This window comes from Epinephelus lanceolatus, chromosome 2 (assembly GCF_041903045.1).
Source record: "Epinephelus lanceolatus isolate andai-2023 chromosome 2, ASM4190304v1, whole genome shotgun sequence".
Taxonomy (NCBI): domain Eukaryota; kingdom Metazoa; phylum Chordata; class Actinopteri; order Perciformes; family Serranidae; genus Epinephelus; species Epinephelus lanceolatus.
This window is the reverse complement of record NC_135735.1, coordinates 27,526,414-27,546,965: the sequence shown is the minus strand read 5'-3', so window position 1 is coordinate 27,546,965 and position 20,552 is coordinate 27,526,414. Positions and strand designations below refer to the sequence as shown.

General features: G+C 40.3%; 1 protein-coding gene across 1 annotated transcript in view; it reads left to right on the top strand.

The window, feature by feature from the left end:
* tspan15 (tetraspanin 15) overlaps positions 1-11,839 on the top strand; it is a 52,606-nt gene extending 40,767 nt beyond the window's left edge. The window contains exons 5-8 of the mRNA XM_033623771.2: positions 87-203; positions 4,363-4,413; positions 5,141-5,257; positions 9,270-11,839. Of these exons, the coding sequence (XP_033479662.1) occupies positions 87-203; positions 4,363-4,413; positions 5,141-5,257; positions 9,270-9,434 (450 nt within the window). The 3' untranslated portion in view covers positions 9,435-11,839. The remainder of the gene's footprint in view (positions 1-86; positions 204-4,362; positions 4,414-5,140; positions 5,258-9,269) is intronic.
* Positions 11,840-20,552: the final 8,713 nt, after the last annotated feature.

The following is a 20,552-nucleotide window of genomic DNA, read 5'->3' as shown; positions in this document are numbered from 1 at the left end:
ACTCGCTCAATCTTTTTTTTTGTCTTTTCTTCTCCTTCTAATTTCTGCTCTTGTCTCTACTCCCCCATGTCTCTCATCTCTTGCAGTTTAAGTGTTGTGGAGGTCAGGAGTATACAGACTGGTCAGTCAACATGTACCACAGTTGTTCCGCACCTGGTCCGTTGGCCTGCGGAGTCCCTTATACCTGCTGCATTACTACTAAGGTAGGTCTACCTGTTAGCATTACTGTAAGTATCATCATATTAAGTTCTATTCCACCTGCTGTTACTGTTATACAGTGACATATACTGACTGTCTGTTGGGTTTCCTGTTGTATCAGGTAAAGTGGCCACCATTGCTACACCTCTCTGCACTAAACTGCTAATGGCACAAAAAAAACAAAAAAAACAATCAGAGCCGAGGAGTCTCTAATCCAGCTATTAATCATTATTGCTCATGAACTGTGATCAAACTATCAGACTAGGCAGAGCTGATCAAATGTGAATCAAGATTCTGTTACTGCATTGCCTATTCCTCACCTCCGATGTTTTCAGAAACATATTTTAGTGTACTGTTTAGCTGTGAAATGAGAAGACTGGTGACTTGGCCGCCATGTTGAAAACAGTTGAGCCAAAAGGAAGCACCACACACCAGCCAGAGCACACTTCCATTTTACAGCGAAACAGTACAGCAGTCGGAATGAGAGCCAGCACCTCCAAGTCTCCAAGTTGCTGCCCCAAGTGAAGGAGTTCAAGTATCTTGGAGTATTGCTCACCAGTGAGAGTTAGGCAGTTTGGCATGGCATCAGCAGCGATGCGGGTGCTGTGCTGGACTGTCGTGTTGACGAGGGAGCTGAGTCTGAAGGCAAAGATTCCAATTTACTCATCCATCTACGTCCCAACCGTCATTGATGGTCATGAGCTCTGGGTTGAGACAGAAAGAGTGAGATAGCGCATACAAGGGGCTAAAATGATTTTCCTCCATAGGGTGGCTGGGCTTAGAGATAGGATGGTGAGTTCAGACATCCAGAGGGAGTGCTCCTTCACATCAAAAGGGGCAGTTGAGGTAGTTGAGGCATCTGATCAGGATGCCTCCTGGGCACCTCCTATAAGAGGTTTTCCAGACACATCTAATTGGTAGGGGGCCCCGGGGCAGACCCAGAACCTGCTTGAGTGATCATATATTTCGCTGCCGCTGGATCCCCCAGGAGGTGGAAAACGATGCTGGGGAGAGGGACATGTGGAGTACTTTTCTCAACCTGCTGCCCCTGCGACCCTGCAGCGGATAAGCAGATTTGGATGGATGGATGCATGGATGGATGGATGGATGGATGGGGTGCACATAATATGTTTCTGAAAACATTTGCAGCAATAAATAGACAATGCAGTAACAGAATCTTGATTCATATTTGATCAGCTCTGCCTAGTCTGAGAGTTTGACCACAGTTCATGAGTCGTGGTAGACATGATTTACAGCTGCATGCAGACTCCTCTGCACTGATTGGTTGTTGTCATTCACTTGGGGTTAGGCCCTTATGAGTAATACAAGAAGGAGGAATATGATTTTTTTCTTGGACTATCCGTCTCATGTACTACTACAGTTCCAGCAAATTTGACAAAAGTTGATTTTATAAAAATAACTGTAGCTATACACTGTAACAAGTTTTGAAGATCAGTGTTAGATACTATGCAACTTTACCTAATGAGCTTGGAAAAAGCAAATATTTCAATCTTTTTGGCTCTGTTCATTTAAAATGACCCTGAAGTCTTTAACACAGGGTTCATTTTGCATGTAATTAACGTAATAACTGTAATAGTGTGGAGTTACGTTTAAAAAACATCTCATCATCCTTATGATGGTGATTAAGCCTTTGCCATGCCAGACACACTCACGGCAATTTTCTCCCACACAAAACAGCATGTGTGCTCCCTTTAATTTATACACCTGCCTACGCTCCCCAGAGTTTAGAGAGAACGAGAGCAAACAAACAAAAACTTTTTAGCGAGACAAGAAAGAGTTTGATGACAGTGCCAACTCTGTCTGATAGCTGGGCTCAGGAAACCACAACTCTGTTATCCTCCTTTATTATTTATCTTTTTCTCAACATGAAATTCAGTTACAATAGTATCACTATTAGAAATTCTGTGGCCTGCATTTCACATTATTAACTACAACACAGTCCCTGATTGGCTGCTTACATCTTCAGCTGTGGTGTCCAGATTGTATTTTGCATACAGAGAGTAAAACAGAATGTTGAGCTCACATCATCAGGATCGTCTTACCAGGCTACTATGATTCATCGTCTCTCTATAATATGTAATGAAAATTCTCATATTTGAGATATTGTGGTTCACAGATTTCCTTATGAATGAATAAATTAAATATGAAACACGTTAGGTGAAGGATGAGAAAGACTGACAAAATACATTACAGCGTATCCCAGAGACAGAGACTTATGGTAGGTGGCAGGAGCTCCTGACGCAAAACACATGACTTGTTGCACCTGATTGACAACTGTTGCCCTTCAAACAGACTCGTCTTGGCTAACAAACAAGAAATGCACAGATTTAGAGATTTATTTGTACACTTTTTCCTCAGAAGTATTAAAAATACACTAAGCAGGATTTTCCTCCTTTGTCACCTATGACTCACTAGAAGTGCGTGCCGTATTTTTCTGCAGAGACTTTGACCTCAGCCTGTGTGTTTTTATTTTCCTATTCTTTTCTGTGTTTGGAAAGTTTATGGGTGTGTTTCAGTAAGCAGGTGAGGTCGGAGCTTTCTACAAAGGTAGTGAAAACCGTGTCAGACCATGAGCAGCAGGCATCCAAGAGACACAGCCCCGGAAAAACCCAAATAATGCGAGGCGAAATGCCAAACGAGAGTGAATCTGGGGTTGGCTTTCACTTCCACTTTCACTGGAAAGTGTGTTTCTAAACAGTACCCAACAATCGTATGCATTTAAAGGTTTAGTGTGTAGGTTATAGTGGCATGTAGCAGTGAGGCTGCGGAACTGAAACTTCTCCCCTGTGCCAAGAGAAGAACATGTAAAAGGCCCTGTCTAGAGCCAGTGTTTGATTTGTCCATTCTGGGATACTGTAAAGTAACATTTTGGACTCTGTGGCAGTGGTCCTACTCCATATTTGATTTTAAATGTCTCATTTTAGGGTAATGAAAACACAATAATTCAAATTTTCAGGTGATTATTCACAAACGAAAGAATAGTTATGAATATTAAATACCATTTGTGCCAATAGATGCCCAAAAATCCTACACACTGGACCTTCAAGTGCCAGGTGCCAAGAACAGCCGGAGTCTGCACATATCATCATTAAAAATCTATGAGAATACATTATAATATATAACAAAGGACATTTCCTGCACTCCACTACACATACACTAAAAGTGATGTCTTTCTTGTCCAACAATTGTGTAATTAACATCTTGGATAATCTGGATTATATTTAGATAATACATTATATTTGCATCCATGCATTGTGCATTATAAATGACTCATCAGTACTGGCTTTAATGACTGGTCAAAGTCGAGCGACGATAGCTCACGAGTTCAGTTTTCTATTTTAATCTTTGTAATTATCTTTGTAATTGCAGGCCTGTGTGTTCATATTAACACAAAGCAGCAATTAACTCCACTTGATGGAACATCGCGTTTTAAGTTTTACCACTTGATTCCTTGAAATGTGTAACAGCGCCTGCAGTCAAGCTCGTACCTGTACACTGATTTCAGCTGTTGCTGTTTAAGTTACATTACAGTCAATTATAGAAGAGTGTATCAAAGACAGTCACTTTGCAGAATCATGAGCAACAACTGATGACAGTGTGGTGTTGAGTAAATTACCATCCCATTCTTACTTCAAGTCATAATACCGTGGTAATGTTTAAAAAATCTAAAACAAATGTGATTAATAAAGCCAATAAACTGTGTAAAGTGACTTCAAGTAGGTGATCACTCCTCCCCTCCTCCTCTTCCTCTGCCAGACTGCTGAGAGCAGTTTGTCTCCTCTCATTTGAATATATGAATACATTTTAATATTTGAATATGGAAACTCACAAGCTCAAAGTCATAAGGCACATTTACACACACACACACACACACACACACACAGTTCCTCTGGTGGTGTCTTCAGCAGTCTTGTGGTTCAGGACTGTCATTTGTGTGTGCGCATGAGAGAGGCTGTGAGTCAGTGTGTGCGTTCCTCTGGTGGTCTATTTGATGTTTTCAGTTAAATTCCAACTAAAAACTCACCTTCTTCTTTCTGCTGTCGATTCCTCTCAAGGCTAAAAGCTTTTCACAGACTTCTGTTTTTTTTTTTGTTCCTACATCATAGTAACTGTATCTCTTCCCTCTGCCTCTCTCCCCTCCAGCCTAATGAAGTGGCCAACACTCTGTGTGGGTACAAAGTGATGGAAAAAACGGTAAGACACTAAAGACTGACTCATATGACTGAATACGGAAAAGCCTGATGGCTCATTAAATCAGATCCTCTCCTTTAATGTCGGTTTTGAACATTTTGCCTGCTTTGACAGACAGACCAGTTTTTAAGGGGCCCTGTGATGCTCGATGTCAGGTTCATACATGTATTTAAGGTCTTTAAAAGAACATTTTTACATACTGTAATGTTCAAAAAACAATTTTTTTCTCATACTGTCTGTGGTGGAACACCTGTATTCACCCTTTGTCTGAGACACTATATTTTCTTGACCGTCTCTTTATGCCCCCCTCCAAGAAACACCCAGTCTGATCTGATTGGTTAGCGTTTCATATATTAGTATATCTGCAGCGTCATTGCGGCTGGGGAATGACTGTAACACAGAATAGCGGTACTTTCTACCATAAAAAAAACACCAATAAAAGTTTCTAAACACAAATGCACATGTTCCAGCAGGAAAATGATGTGAAATCAGGGGAGAAAATGAAAAACTGAATAGAAATCAGGCCCTGCAGATCCAGGATGTCACTGGGACTTGATCATTTGCATTTTAGTTATTTTATAAAGCGAATAAAGTGTTTGTTTGTTTTTATGTAACATTACTTGGGCAGAGTGTTGGATGGTGTGCTGCTGGTCTTAGATAATTCATTTATTTAAAAGACAGCATAATGCCTCAACTGAAGCTACATTAAAAAGCAGTTTGTGTTTTGCAGCGTTTGGAGTTGATTGATGTCATCCATACCAGAGGCTGCACTGATGCTTTCTTCATCTGGCTTATGGACAACTATAAGATTATGGCTGGACTGCTTTTAGGGATCCTACTGCCTCAGGTACACACACACACACACACACACACAAACACAGACTTGTCACAAGCCCTTAAACTTGTCACAAACTGTCATTCAAAGGGACTGTTCACACCAAAATCAAAAAATCAGGCATACTTACATTTGAACTTCTCTGGAATATAGCAGAACTAAATGACACTCAGCTTGTGGTGCTCAAAACACCAAAATAACACATTTAAAAAAAACTTAACAGCAGTGTCTCTTTCCAAAAATCATGACCTGGTTGACCTGGACAAGTTGACAGTCTTTACTGATGTACACTGTATAATTTGTTGAGAACAAAATTACTTAACAACAGTCAATGGAGACCAAAATCATCAACCCACTGAGGGCTGGATTAAAAATCACCCTGATAATCAAAGTAATAAACTGAAATTACAGGCTGATCTAACTTGTGTGAGTTTTATCACGACAACTCATAATGTGACTCAGTAGTGTGTACGGTCCCCGTGTGCCTGTATGCACTTCTGACAACATCTAGACATGCTCCTGATGAGTCAGCAGATGGTGTCCCGTGGATCTCCTCCCAGACCTGGATCAGGGCATTAGTGAGCTCCTGCACAGTCTGTGGCGGCACTTGGTGGTGACGGATGCACCGTTACATAACGTCCCATAGGTGCTCAGTTGGATTTTGATCAGAGGAACAAGAGGGCCAGTCAGTGGCATTAATGCCTTCATCATCCAGGAACTGCCTACACACTCTGGCCACATGAGAACAATTTTATGCAAATTGTGCCCACTGGTTCTGAAAAAACAAGACCGAAAGTCAGCCACTTTGGCAACAAGCAGTCTTGGGGAAATATCTGTGGGTGAATAATGACCACAAGATTATTATTATTATTATTATTCTTTTTTAATGGAAGAAATGAATGTAAACTACCCTGAAGACTTGGTTTAACTACTGTATAGCCATGACCACAACATGCTTAACCCCAACTCCTTTCCATGTAGTTTGTCCTCATCCAAAAGTAACCTTAACCTTAAACCAAGTCTTAATTGAATGATTTCTTTTGTGAGGAATTGCATTTGTCCCTAAAAGGGAGGTGAGTCCCCACAATGTGCCCGTGTTAGCAGATTTATGTCCCCACCACACAGACTTAGATGGCCCACTTGTTCCACAAATGTATTGATATCATTGCACAGCATGTGTCACGTAAATCTGACTTTTATCAACCTTTAACTAAACTTTTTGCGATACTTGAAAGGTAGAGATGTCATTTATACCTGTGACTTTCACAGAACAACTTTTGTACTACATCTGTAGAATTTTTGCCAAAAAATACAAATACAGCTGGCAGAGATTTAACAGGTGAAGCTTTAATTTCAGTGTGTCCGGGAATATCAGAAGCGCACTGAAATAAAACTAAGTTGGGGAAAATGTAAATCACTTCACCTTGGTGACATCTGTCAAACCAGCAGTAAAAAATATGCAGTTCACTTTTCACAAAATGCTTTACATGCTGGAACATTTAATTGAGGTATTCTGTACAGTTTGTTACATCGACCTATCAGGAAGAAAAGTATTTTATAATAAAAGGTTTTGGAACCTGTCTGACTGGTAATTTCTTTCAACATTAAAAAAAAACATTATATGAAAGATACCATGACGCTTCAACCCACATATACTCACATTATACATTCACATTATACATCTGTCACTTTTCATTTATATCCAGCTTTTTTCTAAATGATCCATTAGAGGATGTAAGCGTGACAGACACAGAAGTTTCATTACTGTGCCATTTCTGCTCTCTTGCATTTCATTTGAACTTCTGTCATACATCAAACTCATGAGACGCACACAGACACCCACTGACAGCCATGAATATAGAGTGTGCTTGCAGTTAATAAGCATGTTGGACTCCACTGAACTGTGAATTCAAGGGAGAGCAGAGGCTGTCGTCCAATTCGTATGTGGGGTGCTTCGCGCTCTCTCTATGTGGAAATCGATCCGGGCTGCCTGACAGCTGCTGGGCGAGGAGGCTGTCTGGAGGAGAATCGAGAGAGAATATCAAAACTTTAGATTTTATTTGAGGTCTGAATTACTATTTAGTAAACATATTGAATCGGTGTTAACTGTAGGTCTGATTAATAAATTAAAAAAAAGCATAAAACTTTCAGAAATCTTCAACAACAAAAAAAATTTCTTTTAATTTTCAGTCTTTTATCATGAATAACATTATATCAGGGGTCTTTTGTGTTTCAGCTGTAAAACATTTTAATTAAATAACTGGATAAGACTTCTTGTGTGTCAGATAGAAAGTGTATTTTGACTTGAGTTATATTGAGCAGTATCTTTACAAACTGTAGTTTTACGGATTTGTTTGCAATATAAATACAGAATACAAGTTTTTAATGATTGTGCGGATGTTTGTGATCAACTGTTTATTAAAGTCAATACATGGAGACACATTCACTTTTATCAAGCTGGAGCACATCACTACATTACGACACACCATCATATTGCATTACATTATCCATTTAAGTGTGATTGCAGCTGCGGCAGGGCGTTCCTGTTATGCATGACAGGGACCGCCAGGTAGACCATTGGTATAGGGAGGACAGGAATGTCGAGTAGCAACTGACCACATGTTTGTATTGTCCTGTTCATGAACAGTGGCTATGCATTTTGTTTTCAGTGTGTTCTGTCAAAATCGTAAAGGAGCTCTAAACGATATCTAGAGCATATTTATGATTCAGAGGTTGTCTGTACACAGTTCTCAGCATGGAGGTTGGTGACCTTGCAGCTAGCAGCTAACGGCATTAACAGCAAGATCAGTGCTAACACTGAGCTGACCGTGTAATAGACAAGTGTCCCACAGTCTTGCTCCATATGCATGTCTTTTATTTTGATGATGATGTTTTGGTTTTGGGGCCTTCTTCAACATCAACAATCACACTGAGACACAGGTACACTGATCTGTAATACAGGCCGCACTGTAGTCACACAGAGCTGATGGGGGGAACTGGAAGGTGGACACTACATTTCTGTGATGGTGCTATCATGGTATAAGCAGTAGCCTACCCACTGCAGTGCAGAGCAGAGTGGCAGTGATTAGCTAGCCAGTGGAATGGACGCACAGGACTCATGCACAGCCAGACCATCTACCACAACATCGTACAGAGAAGCTCAGATTACTACATTTATAGAAGAAGCATGACTTCATTCTCTGCTCAGGATGCCATTACTCCACAAATCTTTACATAGCAAATAGTGGTTTGCTGCTGTATTAATGCTCTGATTATCATGTAGAGCTCTTTTAAAGCATTTTACAGTTATTAGTGACTTTGATGAAAAAAGTAGGGCAAAAAAACTATTCCCCTGAGTGATATCAACATATGTGATTTGTACCTACTTGATCTAGCAAGTCAGCATCCATTGATGCTAATTATGTAATGCTGCTAGGGAAACGTCAAGTGCTAGCTTACTAGCTGCTAGCTTGCAGGCTGTATCCCCCAAAGGGTGATTCATTTTATCTGTAGACGTGGAATCCTGCTTGAAGAGCACCAGTATTTTTATGGCTTGAACTGCCATCATGAACATTCACATGAGCGAATGCCTCTAAATTGTTCCTGTGCCTGCATAAAACAATGATCCAGGTGCTGTCATCAATCAATCTATAAATCAAATGGTTTTATAGCACCTTTCAAGCAAACCAATGCGCTTTAAAGTGCTTTGCAGAGTGCTCATATTCGACGGGAACACCCCACCATGGTTGCATTCACATCTATCTATCACATTATGTGTGCAGATATCAAGGTTTGCAGGGCTGTTAACACCTGCAGAAGGACAGGTGATCCTATAAAAAGACATCTCATTCCTCTAAAAGTGGTCCCCTTCCGTCATTCTATTCCCAGTCTCTAACATGGGAGATATTAAGACACAAGGATAAGACCCAAGTGAGGGAAGCAAGGAGACATTTAAGACAAATGAGATGCAGCCATGGTGACCTCCCTTACTTAACTTACTTTCCCTCTCTCTTTCTGTCTCCAGTTCTTTGGTGTGTTAGTCAGCTGGCTGTACATCACTCGTGTCGAAGACGCCATCAGTGAGTACGGTCACTATATGGACCTACTGGACTCAAGCGCACAAACGAGACAAGCCAAGAGGCAGGGCCACATGGCCAAATGGTTTAAATGTATGCCAGAGATGGACTGATGGAGGCAAAAACAGCAGCGAATGGACTCGAGCCAACACTCACAGTTGGTTAAATTACTCCAGTGGATCCAGATACAGCTGCAGCCGCCTGCCTTTGAAGTGCAGGTTTACTACACGTTCCCTCCACTGTGGAGGAATAAATGTGTTGATGTTATGTTTTTTAAGAAGGAAATGAAAACAGATTATTGCAAGTTTGATATTCAAGTGTTCCTTTTTCAGTTTTATTGTTAACTTACTGTTTGTATCCAACACAAAAACATTCGCAGGACCCACTTTGGTTAATTATTAATGACTGTGTTAACATGCAGTGTACTAATGCATTAGTGGGTTCGTTTGGATAGGTGCTTTTAGCTGCATTGTGCCTAAGAGAGTCTCAGGGATAAACTCAGACACCAGTACAACCACTCTAGCTCCTTGTTTTATAATATAACGTGAAATTAATCTGTTTAGTTCCATCACATAGCCAGAATATACAGCACTGACTTTTCTTACTTTTATACCTGTATTCATTCATTGTTTGTTTTTTAAAACCAATTAAAGCATTGCTCAGCTCTTCCATACAATCACTGATGAAGCCGGTCCATTATCCAACCACTACTGTTGCCATAAACTATAATGCAGGCTATTGTAAGCGAAGACACTATTTATGTCATCTGGAAGCAGGACATGTTTGCCTTATTTGTACGTAGTGACTGGAAATACTCAAAGGTTTGAGAGTGAAATGAATTTATATGTAAGTTTGAGTTTGTAGAATAAGTTTTATACACAGTACCGTGCACATCCCCCAGTGACCACAAAGTCATTGCACACTTCATGATAAGTCCAACACAAGTGTTGTCTGTAGTGCTCACATTTGTTTTATCAAAGCCTTAACTTTGACTCTTCAAAATGCATTTCCTGTTCATCTTCACTCAGTTTACTGATACAATGAGGAGAAAAGGCTGACCTGGCACTGTAGGGCCTGCTGGTATGTTCCATTTTCACTGGGAATTCGGAATTGCAGAAATTTGTACTCGAATGCTCACTTAGGTCAGATTTCTGACTAGTTAAGTCATATAAGTTGGATGAACCTCACCAACCCTGACTACTAGGTTGGCTGCAGCTGGAGCAGCCACATGCCTCACCCACCGTCAGCCCCCTTTGCTCCTCCTTGGTTCAGAAGCAGATGCCCTGGAGAAAATGCAAAGTTGGGGTTTAGCTAGCTGTGAAGTATTAGGTTAAAATAGAGGTGGTTATTGCTAAAGGAATACTTCAACCACCAGATGACCATTTGTATATCAATTACTCAAGTTTAAGATAAGTTATTAAGTTTTAATTTGTGAAGAAAACTCAGTGGCATTCATTTAAATGCAGCAACCATGTCTCCTTTAAAGTTATTTGCTAGTAACCTTCAAAAACAAATCAATCTGTGAGACATGCATTCTACCTGAATTTCATTTTTCAGCATCAAGGCAAAATATTTTTAAGGAACAAATCCAAACAAGTCACAAAATGTTTACACGGAATGTACCTAAAGTCTTGTGCTTTGCAGGTCCTTTATCCACCCAGACCACTCTCCTGCAAATTATCTTATTATGTTTAATAAATGTTGCCACTGAACAAAATCCAGGCAGCAATTACATTATCTAAAAAATCAGCAAAATCAATCAAAAGTGTGATTTCCAGGAGACGTGTTGCCTATAAAAATACCAAAATTGGCTCTCCAAGACTTAGTGTAGATAAAATTACCTTAGAACATCCACAACAGATAATCCAGTGTGATTTTGATTTTCAGTTTTACAGTTTTGCCCTCATCATAAGTGAAAAATGTGAATTTAATGTGCAACCGAACTTGGTTTGGTTTGATGTGAAGTTGGAAACAGAGACCAAATACATACCTTTTTGAAGTAGATTCTTTTTAATTCACATTACCCTTCCTTTGTGTTTTTAAGTGACTTCACTCTACATTCTCATACTGTACTGTACTTACATCACTGCCAAAACATGTTTGCAAACATTTCTAGTTGATTCTACTCAGTTATATTTTGTATTCATTAGGATACAAGGCTAAACAGGTTAACATGTTAGCCCTATTTGCACTGCAGGGTCAAATAGAGGTTGCCAGAACTTTATCCTTGTACGTATGATTACATATCAGGGCCAAATATCTACTTATCCAAATTAAAATAATTCAGCTTTTGTACATGTTTCTGTAGAAAAGAATTAAATTTGATTTAAATGTTATTACATGTTGTGTTGTCCCCAGTCTCTGAACCCATCACCTGTCAGTCTGACAGTGAATAAGCCCATGGGGGCACCTGCCAGCAGATGGCCTGGATATCCATTATCCAGACAAGACTTCCTCTTCTGTGCACCATTTTGGCTAATCTCTATAAACTGATATCTACATTTGAATGCAGATTTTTTTTTAAAAAAACAGGCTAATCTAAAGCTATGTCATGGTCAGACAATAGCTAATGGGTTCAGAGAGTGCATCTTGGTCAATGTGTTTTGCCTCTTTTGCTCTTCTTTTCCTACCTGTAATTCAAACATGATTGGTCAATACTACTCAGACTACAAACCAGACCACAAACCAGACCGCGTCAGATACCAAACTCTTGTCCCTCACCCTGATTCGTTCTGTCAGGCCTCAGTTATAAGAATCCTTTTAGTACTTAACTGTAACATTATCGGCTGGTAGGTTGAAGGTAAAAGTTATTTGTATATAATTAAATAATTGAGGCTTTATTTAATATGTGCCACACTTACTACCTACATTTTGCTGTATGGGTTGTGTTGTTTTATGATGTAATGGCTTGGAAGTTAAGACTTTTTTGGGGGGTTTCCACCCAGGTCACTTCATTTGTCAGCCTCAATAAATCAGGCGTATCTAATGATAATGAGTTAAAAGGAGCGTCTTGGCTAATTAACAACACATCACACATTTGAAAGCCTCACTGGTCAGTCCAGAACATCAGGGGAATTGGCAGTCTAAAACTATTTGGATATGGCTACAGAATGATGACACCATCTGCATTCAGATTGGCTCCCTAAAAGCGTAGTTTTCACTGTGCAATCCTGTCTGCCTGCGGGTACGGTCTCCTGGGAAAATATAGCGCTCTTGTTTTCCCCGCTAGCTATCAGTAACTATTCCCAGTTACCAAAGAGGATCAGTGTACGTTCTTTGCAGGGACTATCCCCCATAGCAAAAATGCTGAACAGTGAAACAATAGTAATAAGTGTGGAAACTGAACCCTGTAAAAGAAAAAGAGCCCCTCACTAGGCTCTGAAGAAAATGAAGGGTGAGGGGCTCTTTTTCTTTTACAGGGTTCAGTAAAAGAGCCCCTCACTAGGCTCTGAAGAAAATGAAGGGTGATCTGGTTGCCTCTACTTACAACTTGGAAACACCTTGTGAAGTCTAAGCATACTGTGTAATTTATAACCAAAGAAGATCCATACAGTTCCTGCTACCTTTAACATGTACAGCATTTAAGATGTCTTTTAAGTACGCCACATAATATAAAGTAATGATGAACTTTCTGTAAATATCATCACTGTATTCTACTATTACAGTACGTACCAAAGTGCCAGTGTAGTCCCTTTATAGGAATAGGATGGTCCTATTAGTTCAATAGTTATAAAGACGGGGCGTCGGTGGCTTAGTGGTAGAGCAGGCGCCCCATGTACAAGGCTGTTGCCGCAGCGGCCCGGGTTCGAGTCCAGTCTGTGGCCCTTTGCTGCATGTCACTCCCTCTCTCTCTCCCCCCCTCACACTTAACTGTCCTGTCCAATAAAGGCAAAAAATGCCCAAAAAAATATCTTTAAAAAAAAAATAGTTATAAAGACATCCAGCACACCACCCTTCAGTATGCAATGTACTGTGTGCACATCATTTGTCATGTGCTGTATACAAGGAGTGCATACATTCAGTCTGTGGGTGGCCTCACTGGGAGTTGCATCATCTGTCCTTAAAACTTATCGTCACCGTCAGTTCATTAAAATGCCTGAAATTGCACTAATTGAAAAAGTGTGTTGTCAAGTTGTTTTGCCTGGTTGAGGGTGGAGAATAAAATTAATTAAAACTGTTCTGTTGTTTATCTTTGAGTGGACTGTAACACTGAATAAATCTTCCCCTGCAGAGATATTTGGAGGTTTGGCTGTTGTTAAATAAATGATGATACAGTATCATGCTGTGTATGTACGAGTCACAAGCAGTGTCTAAATATTTCATGCAAAGGTACACACACATGTATGTGTACAGCTCTAGGTATGAATCTAATATGGATGGAAATATAGTGCAGACCTTGTCAGAGGACTTCAAAGATTTTTTTCTACTTCTATATTTTAAATAAAGCATATGATTTCAATCGAATTACTTGGATGTGAAACTTTAAATGTCATAAATCGTGGAGCATGCAGTATACTACATAAGCAGTAATAATCATTATTTAATATTCAGCACATACTTAATTTGGTTGAATATTCAGTGAACAATTCAGAAAAAGGCTAATATCACCCCAGAAATATGGCACACTCTGGAGGTCTTTACAGCTCCAAAATGACAGAACCAGAAACTTAAATCAACCCAGAAAATTCATCCAATTGGACCCAATGAATAATAAAGTTTAAAAAAAGGCCCATTTGTGCCTGAGATATAACAGACTTGACTAGGTCTTGGATCTCTCTAGCCTTAGTCATGTACCGGGTCGGGTCCTGTCTGGGTCTCAGTTTTTGGGTCTATTTTATGGACCCCAAGAAACCCAGAAATTAAGATTCCTACTAAAATGTTTTACTGCTAAAACATTGTGCCATGTAAAACACAACATAGTGTTCTATCCAATCTCACTGTATATAATATGTAATGATGTTTCTGATGTCTTTTTCCCCCCTTTATTTTTTATTCTCTTGCGACACTTACTTTGTTGTTGTTGTGAGCTGCACTTGCCCACCAGCAACCAGTTTACTTTAATTATTAGTGGCTTAATTAGACTGGGTGATGTGAAAATACCTGGGGGGGGACAGCTACTCCTCACATCATATGAAACAATGAAAAAAATCACATACAAATGAGACAAACACAACTGTTTCATCTTTTTTTTATTTAAGATATTTTTGGGGGCTTTTTAGCCTTTAATATATAGGACAGACAAGTGTGTGTGTGTGTGTGTGTGTGTACATGGGGCACCTGCTCTACCACTAAGCCACCAGCGCCCCAACAACTGTTTCATCTTTTAATGAAAAAGTATTCAACTTTCCACCGTTCCTGAAAGCTCCAGCCCAAAATGTCGGCTTAACGCTTTTTTGCTGTGACCATATCTGCTACCTAGCAGGAAATGTTAAGTAATTATGAACAGTCCATATTAAGGTCTGTTTGTGAAATGCTGATGCATGTCTCCAGACTGTATGATAGTCCTGCCATCATGACGTGGAGGAATAAAATGTAAAGCCATCTTGCTTGATTAACCAGTACTGTGTGTGGCAGGCCACATTTATTTTGAAAGACAAGCTGCGGGCTATTTAAAATCGGTCCATGGGCCACCATTGGCCCTCAGACCGGACTTTGGACATGCCTTGGTTAGATTCTCCTCAATTCAACTGTTCAATTGATTTTGCAGAAACCATGAGCACCAAAGTGTAACTTTGTATGGCATGGTTAACAAGAGAGACAAAAAATGGTGACTCCCAACATTTGAAGTGATCATTAAGTCTGAATATGTGTCCATTCCCTGATTATTTATATTCCTTTAGCCTGTAAAGTGTAGCTATTGATCAATAAAATCAAGAGTGTTTCATACAATTAATTTGTGAATATTGTTGGGCTCACTCTCCATCTCTCCTCCACACTGCCTCCAACTCATTGACACTGTTGTGCCAACTGGCGCAATGAGTTGCTCTTGTAATCTGATCCTAAGTCAACTTAATCATCATGTAAGTTACATACACAGCACTTGTGTTTTTCTCTCATGATCAGGTCTGATCACAAGTCTTCTCGGATCCACTCAGATATTTCACATAATGATAAACAGACCCACGGTAATAGAATGGGACCCGGACCAGTACTCTGAACACTTGCCACTAAGTTTCAATTGGAACAAAATGTAATTGTTGCTTCACATTAAGAACATAAGTGAATAGATGTTTAATCAGCATGTTCAGATTGGAACTTTCACTTGAATTAAGACAGGATTAAGCTGCCATAAGATTCTTTGAGAAACATTACCATGCAAAACATTCACTTTTCACATCTAAGTGTTCTTGGCAGTGGTTAAAACGACGTCAGCTCCTTTACACATTAGAGGAGCTCATGTGGAAACTGTTGCAAAGGAGTATACAGAGGGATCTGGTGTTTGTTTGTTGTATTCTCTTTCTCCCTATTTCTCCTGTTTCTCCTGCTGCTTCGAGGACTTCCTGCTGGATGGAACCTATTAATATTTTACTCCTACCACCACCACAGAGGAGAAAATTATTTCCCCGCCTTATCAACAACAAAGGAAGGAGCTGTTGTGAATGGTCTTGGAGGAGTGGTCGTGTTGTTCTGCTCCACCAACACACAGCTTAAAATAACTTGTTTGGTTTCTTCCCACCTGCTCATATTCTCTACAACTCCACAACCATTATTAATGATACCCGCAGTCTCAGGCTTGAGTTCAAAGTACAGCCACAGCTGTGCAAGGCCAGTCCTCCAATTATTTTTTGCTGAGGATTGGATGTACCATGTGTCTAAATGAAATCTTGATCATATTGTAAGCTACGTCTTACGTCAGATATCAGAATAAATTGGCATATGACACATGCAGCGTGTGATGTGCAGGGAGTGTTGTCACGGATGTCACAAGATTCACTTAATGGTGTGATCACGTAGCTCAGTATGTGAGAGCAATGTTTGCATAAGATTATTCGACCCTTAAATACACTGAAAACATTCTTCAATATTTATTCAACGCTGCCCCACTCCGGAAACACCCATGAGAGTCAGAAATATTTGTATTACTGTCAGCAAATACTCACTGATATGACATTTAAATTCTTACCAAGAAGTATCTGCATGTATAAGTGTTGGAAGATTATATAACGCACTGTGTGTGCACATATGAGATTGGTCACAGTGGTTCTGCTGTAGTATGAAGCATCACTGACCTTGCTGACAGTGTTTGTTTCCCTTCTGTCTCTCCTGTGAGAAACTTTGAGTCGATGTGTGTGACTGTCGGTCATCTCTGCCCGTCTCACTCTCAATCTGTCTATCCCTCGACTTTCACTTCTCCTCTTCAGCTGTTCACACCGAGCGACATGAGCAGGCAGATGTACAGACAGCAGAGGAGAGTGAGGGCTGTGCTCTGTCTTACATCACTGTGGGGACAGAAGCAGACAGTATGTTCTAGGTGTCTTTTATAGCAGATGCTATTTGCAGTCATGTATCTGGAGCCAACAATGCTCTTGGTACTCAGGGTGTAAATAGCATCATGACAAAGGCAAGCACCCAGGTACCTCTAGCCAGCAAGCAACCGGTCTATTTAGCTGTTCTGCTAAAGTTCATGTACACAGTGTGCACTCATCAGCTTTATACTTCCTAAAAACTCAGAATGATAAGTCAACTAAGGTTAAATAAAGATATCAACCCACACAAGACTCAAACCCGTCTCCTCAGACCATTCTCATTCCCAGGGCATCACATACCGCCATTTTGTTATGCCCCTCAGCATGTGATATCAGCAATGAAGGCGATTTTTGGTGTCTTTATGAGATGCAACAGGCTTTTAACTGTCTTCTGTAATACTTGATGCTGAGAGCAACTGACATAGTGAAAAGAGTGAGAAAGTTGATACCAAATTTTCATGCTGGACGCCACGGTTCATGTCCAATGTGAAACGGGAAGTCAGTATTGTTTTGATGTTACAATTTAAACATGGTCGTCACACACTGATGTCACTCACATGACGTATTTATGTGATGATACATTTTAAACATATGTATTTTAACCAAAAACATAATCTTTTTTCTAAACCTATCCACAGCTGTTTCACAATTTAACCATGAGTTATACCTGTCACAGTCTGCTTTTCTCCCTCACCTGCACCCTGCCATCCAGCCACGCCCAGGGATGGGCAGTATTTCTATTACTTGTATTTAAAATATGTATTTCAATTACATTTGAGTATTTTGTAATTTGTATTTGATAAGGCCGATAAAAAGCAAATGTAATTTGTAACAAAATACTTTTGAGTGGAGTAATTTTGTATTTAAAATACTCAAAATACTTTCTCCACAAATCAAAAAACAAAAATAATAGGCTACACATTCTTATAATATTGGATGTAAAAATATACATTTACTTATTTTTTGTAAAAAATATTTTTATCTATAGGTTTTTTTAAACTTGGGCCATTCAATGTGCCCTTCAGTGACCTAGTGGTCTGTTTTACTGGACTGTGCATAACATAGGAAATTGTATGTTGTTGTGGTTGATGCTTGGGATGAGTATGCTACAAATGAATTGCCTCACATGGGATCAATAAAGTTGTCTGAATCTAAATCTGAATCAATAAATAATATTTTAGGCTAGCCTATACCAAATTGTGAGAAAACAAGCGCAAATTTACAATAGCTGCGACCGAATTTGCTACTATCACGCCATTAATGGATGAATCATGGTTGTTCTTTCTGGCATAGTTACTTGTGGTCTCCAATTGCAGCATGTAAATTTTGAGCATTTTTGGTCAAGGACTTTTTGAGTTATTCACAAAAACATTTGAATCGGTTAGTATAGCGCCACCTATGGAGGAATCGTGGGCATTCTTTCTGGTATAGTTACCTCCGCCAAAGAGGTTATGTTTTTGCCGACGTTGGTCTGTTTGTCTGTTTGTCTGTTTGTCTGCAAAATAACAAAAAAAGTTTTGAACGGATTTTGATGAAATTTTCAGGAAAGGTTGATAATGGCACAAGAAGCAGATGATAAAATTTTGGTGGTGATCGGTTGAAGCGAAGTGGATAAAATAATAAAATGGTGGGAAATCCAAGCTGCTTGGCGGAGGTCTGCACTCTCCGAGTGCTCTAGTTACTCATGGTCTCTAGTTGCAGTATGCATATTTTGAGCATTTTTGGTCAAGGACTTTTTGAGTTTTTCACGAAAAGCTTTGTGGACCGACCGACCGACAGAGTGACCTATAGACCTATAGAGCTGTAGATCGCTGCTAAAAAGAAAAAAAGTATTTTCTGTATTTGAAAATACAAAATACATGGATTTTATTTTGATACATTTTGTGGCACCAGTATTTTGTATTTTATTTTGATACATTAATTTGAGGGGTATTTTGTATTTTGTATCAAAATACATTTTGATGTATTTTTGCCCATCTCTGGCCACGCCCCCCTCATCAAGCCCACTCCACTCACCTGTGCACACAGCTGCTTCTCATCAGCACTCCCTGCTTATAAGTAGCTGCTGGCTTCATTCCCCAGTACCCATCCTGCCTGTTCTTGACCCTGACCCTGACCTTGGCCCTGACCTTGGCCCTGGCCCTGGCCCTGGCCCTGGCCCTGGCCTTGGCCCTGGCCCTGGCCGTGACCCTGACCCTGACCCTGACCCTGACCCTGACCCTGACCTGGTACTCACCTCAGCCGTCTCCAGCTCCAATTCCTGCCTGCTCCCTGCCTGGTTCTCGTCTGCTCAGCTCTGTGGCTGCACATTGCTACATCAATCCTGCCTCCCTCAGCTCTCCTGGTTCGGCTCGCTACTTCAGTCTTCACTCCACTAACAGCCTCATGAGAAACCCACCTGCACTCAAGGTCCAGTCCCCAGAGTGTTGGCTGCCTGCTCTTGTCTCACTCACTCACTGCAGAGACTACAAGCAAGCTGAACCCAAAGACCGCAGAACTGTTGTATATTGGTGTGTGCATTAAAGCTAATAACCAACTGTCTGCCTGCCTCAGTATGTTGCATTTGGTCTGCACTTAACCCCTGACAACAAGGTGTTTTGGCTGTGCAGCCTTTGTGTCGTTATTAGACGTCAAGGGCAGTGACAGTTCATCTGTATTTGGTGACCTGGGTTGAGAACAGGTTGGTTTCCTATGTGAAAGTCCTGTGTTTAACCCATTCACCTGCCACATCTTAATATCTTCGTGGACTGTGTCGCTCTTTTTACTGCATCAAGACTTTCCTCACTTACTTTTGTGCACATTTTTTTGTGTAAATTTTTCAATCTCCGAGAATATGTGAGATTGGCTAGTGGCCCTAACCATGACCTTTATGCACTAATCCTTAACACCTCCAACCTTGGTGGGTCAATGTGGTGTATAAGAGCCAATCACAGTACGCAGTGGGGCCCATAATAACGCGTCATTGGGATTGATGGGATTGTTTGAATAGCCTAACAGCAGCAGCGTGATTGTTCTCACCTGGGTGCAGAACAACCGCTGGTGTCGATTTTGATATATTATTTGTAGTCATACAGTATAGTGGACTACATCCAATTTTTGATTTACCAGCAGTAGAGATTCTTTGAGAGTCTGTAATCTTCCCACTCAGTAATACAAGACATATTTTGCGACTAAAAGGATGCCCGTTGACTGTGGCTCAGCTACGACCAACAGTTTAAATCCTGCAGTGAAATATAAATCAGTTCTCTCTCCAAAAGTCCGTACAGCAGCATAACACACTGACACAAAGGCATAAATCTACCTTTGGCTCGTCAGGGCAGCTTACAAGATTTCACTCCACCAGCTTATAACTACAAATTCAGTTCTTATGTGTTGTCTTTTATCTCGTCAACCCTCCTGAGTCATAGCTCATTTTTTAGTTGAAGTTGCATCCAGAGCTTTCACTGTGTTATCAGTGCACAGATGAGTAACTGAGTTTATTTGCTGTTTGGTTTTTATCTAATTATCTAATAGAAGAGCGCTGAAAGCTAAAAGTACATCAGCAAATACCTTATAGACAAACTCATGTTCCAGTACAGATGATTTAAAGCTCTCTGATGGCTCGTAGGCAGCGCTGCTGCAGTGTTATTATTACTGTCAAACTTAAACACAACATACAGAGACCAGAGCTGTGACACAAGCTATATTTCCCACTCCTCCGGGAACATTTGGACCCAGCAAGCTGGCAAACACACACACATACACACACACACACACACACACACA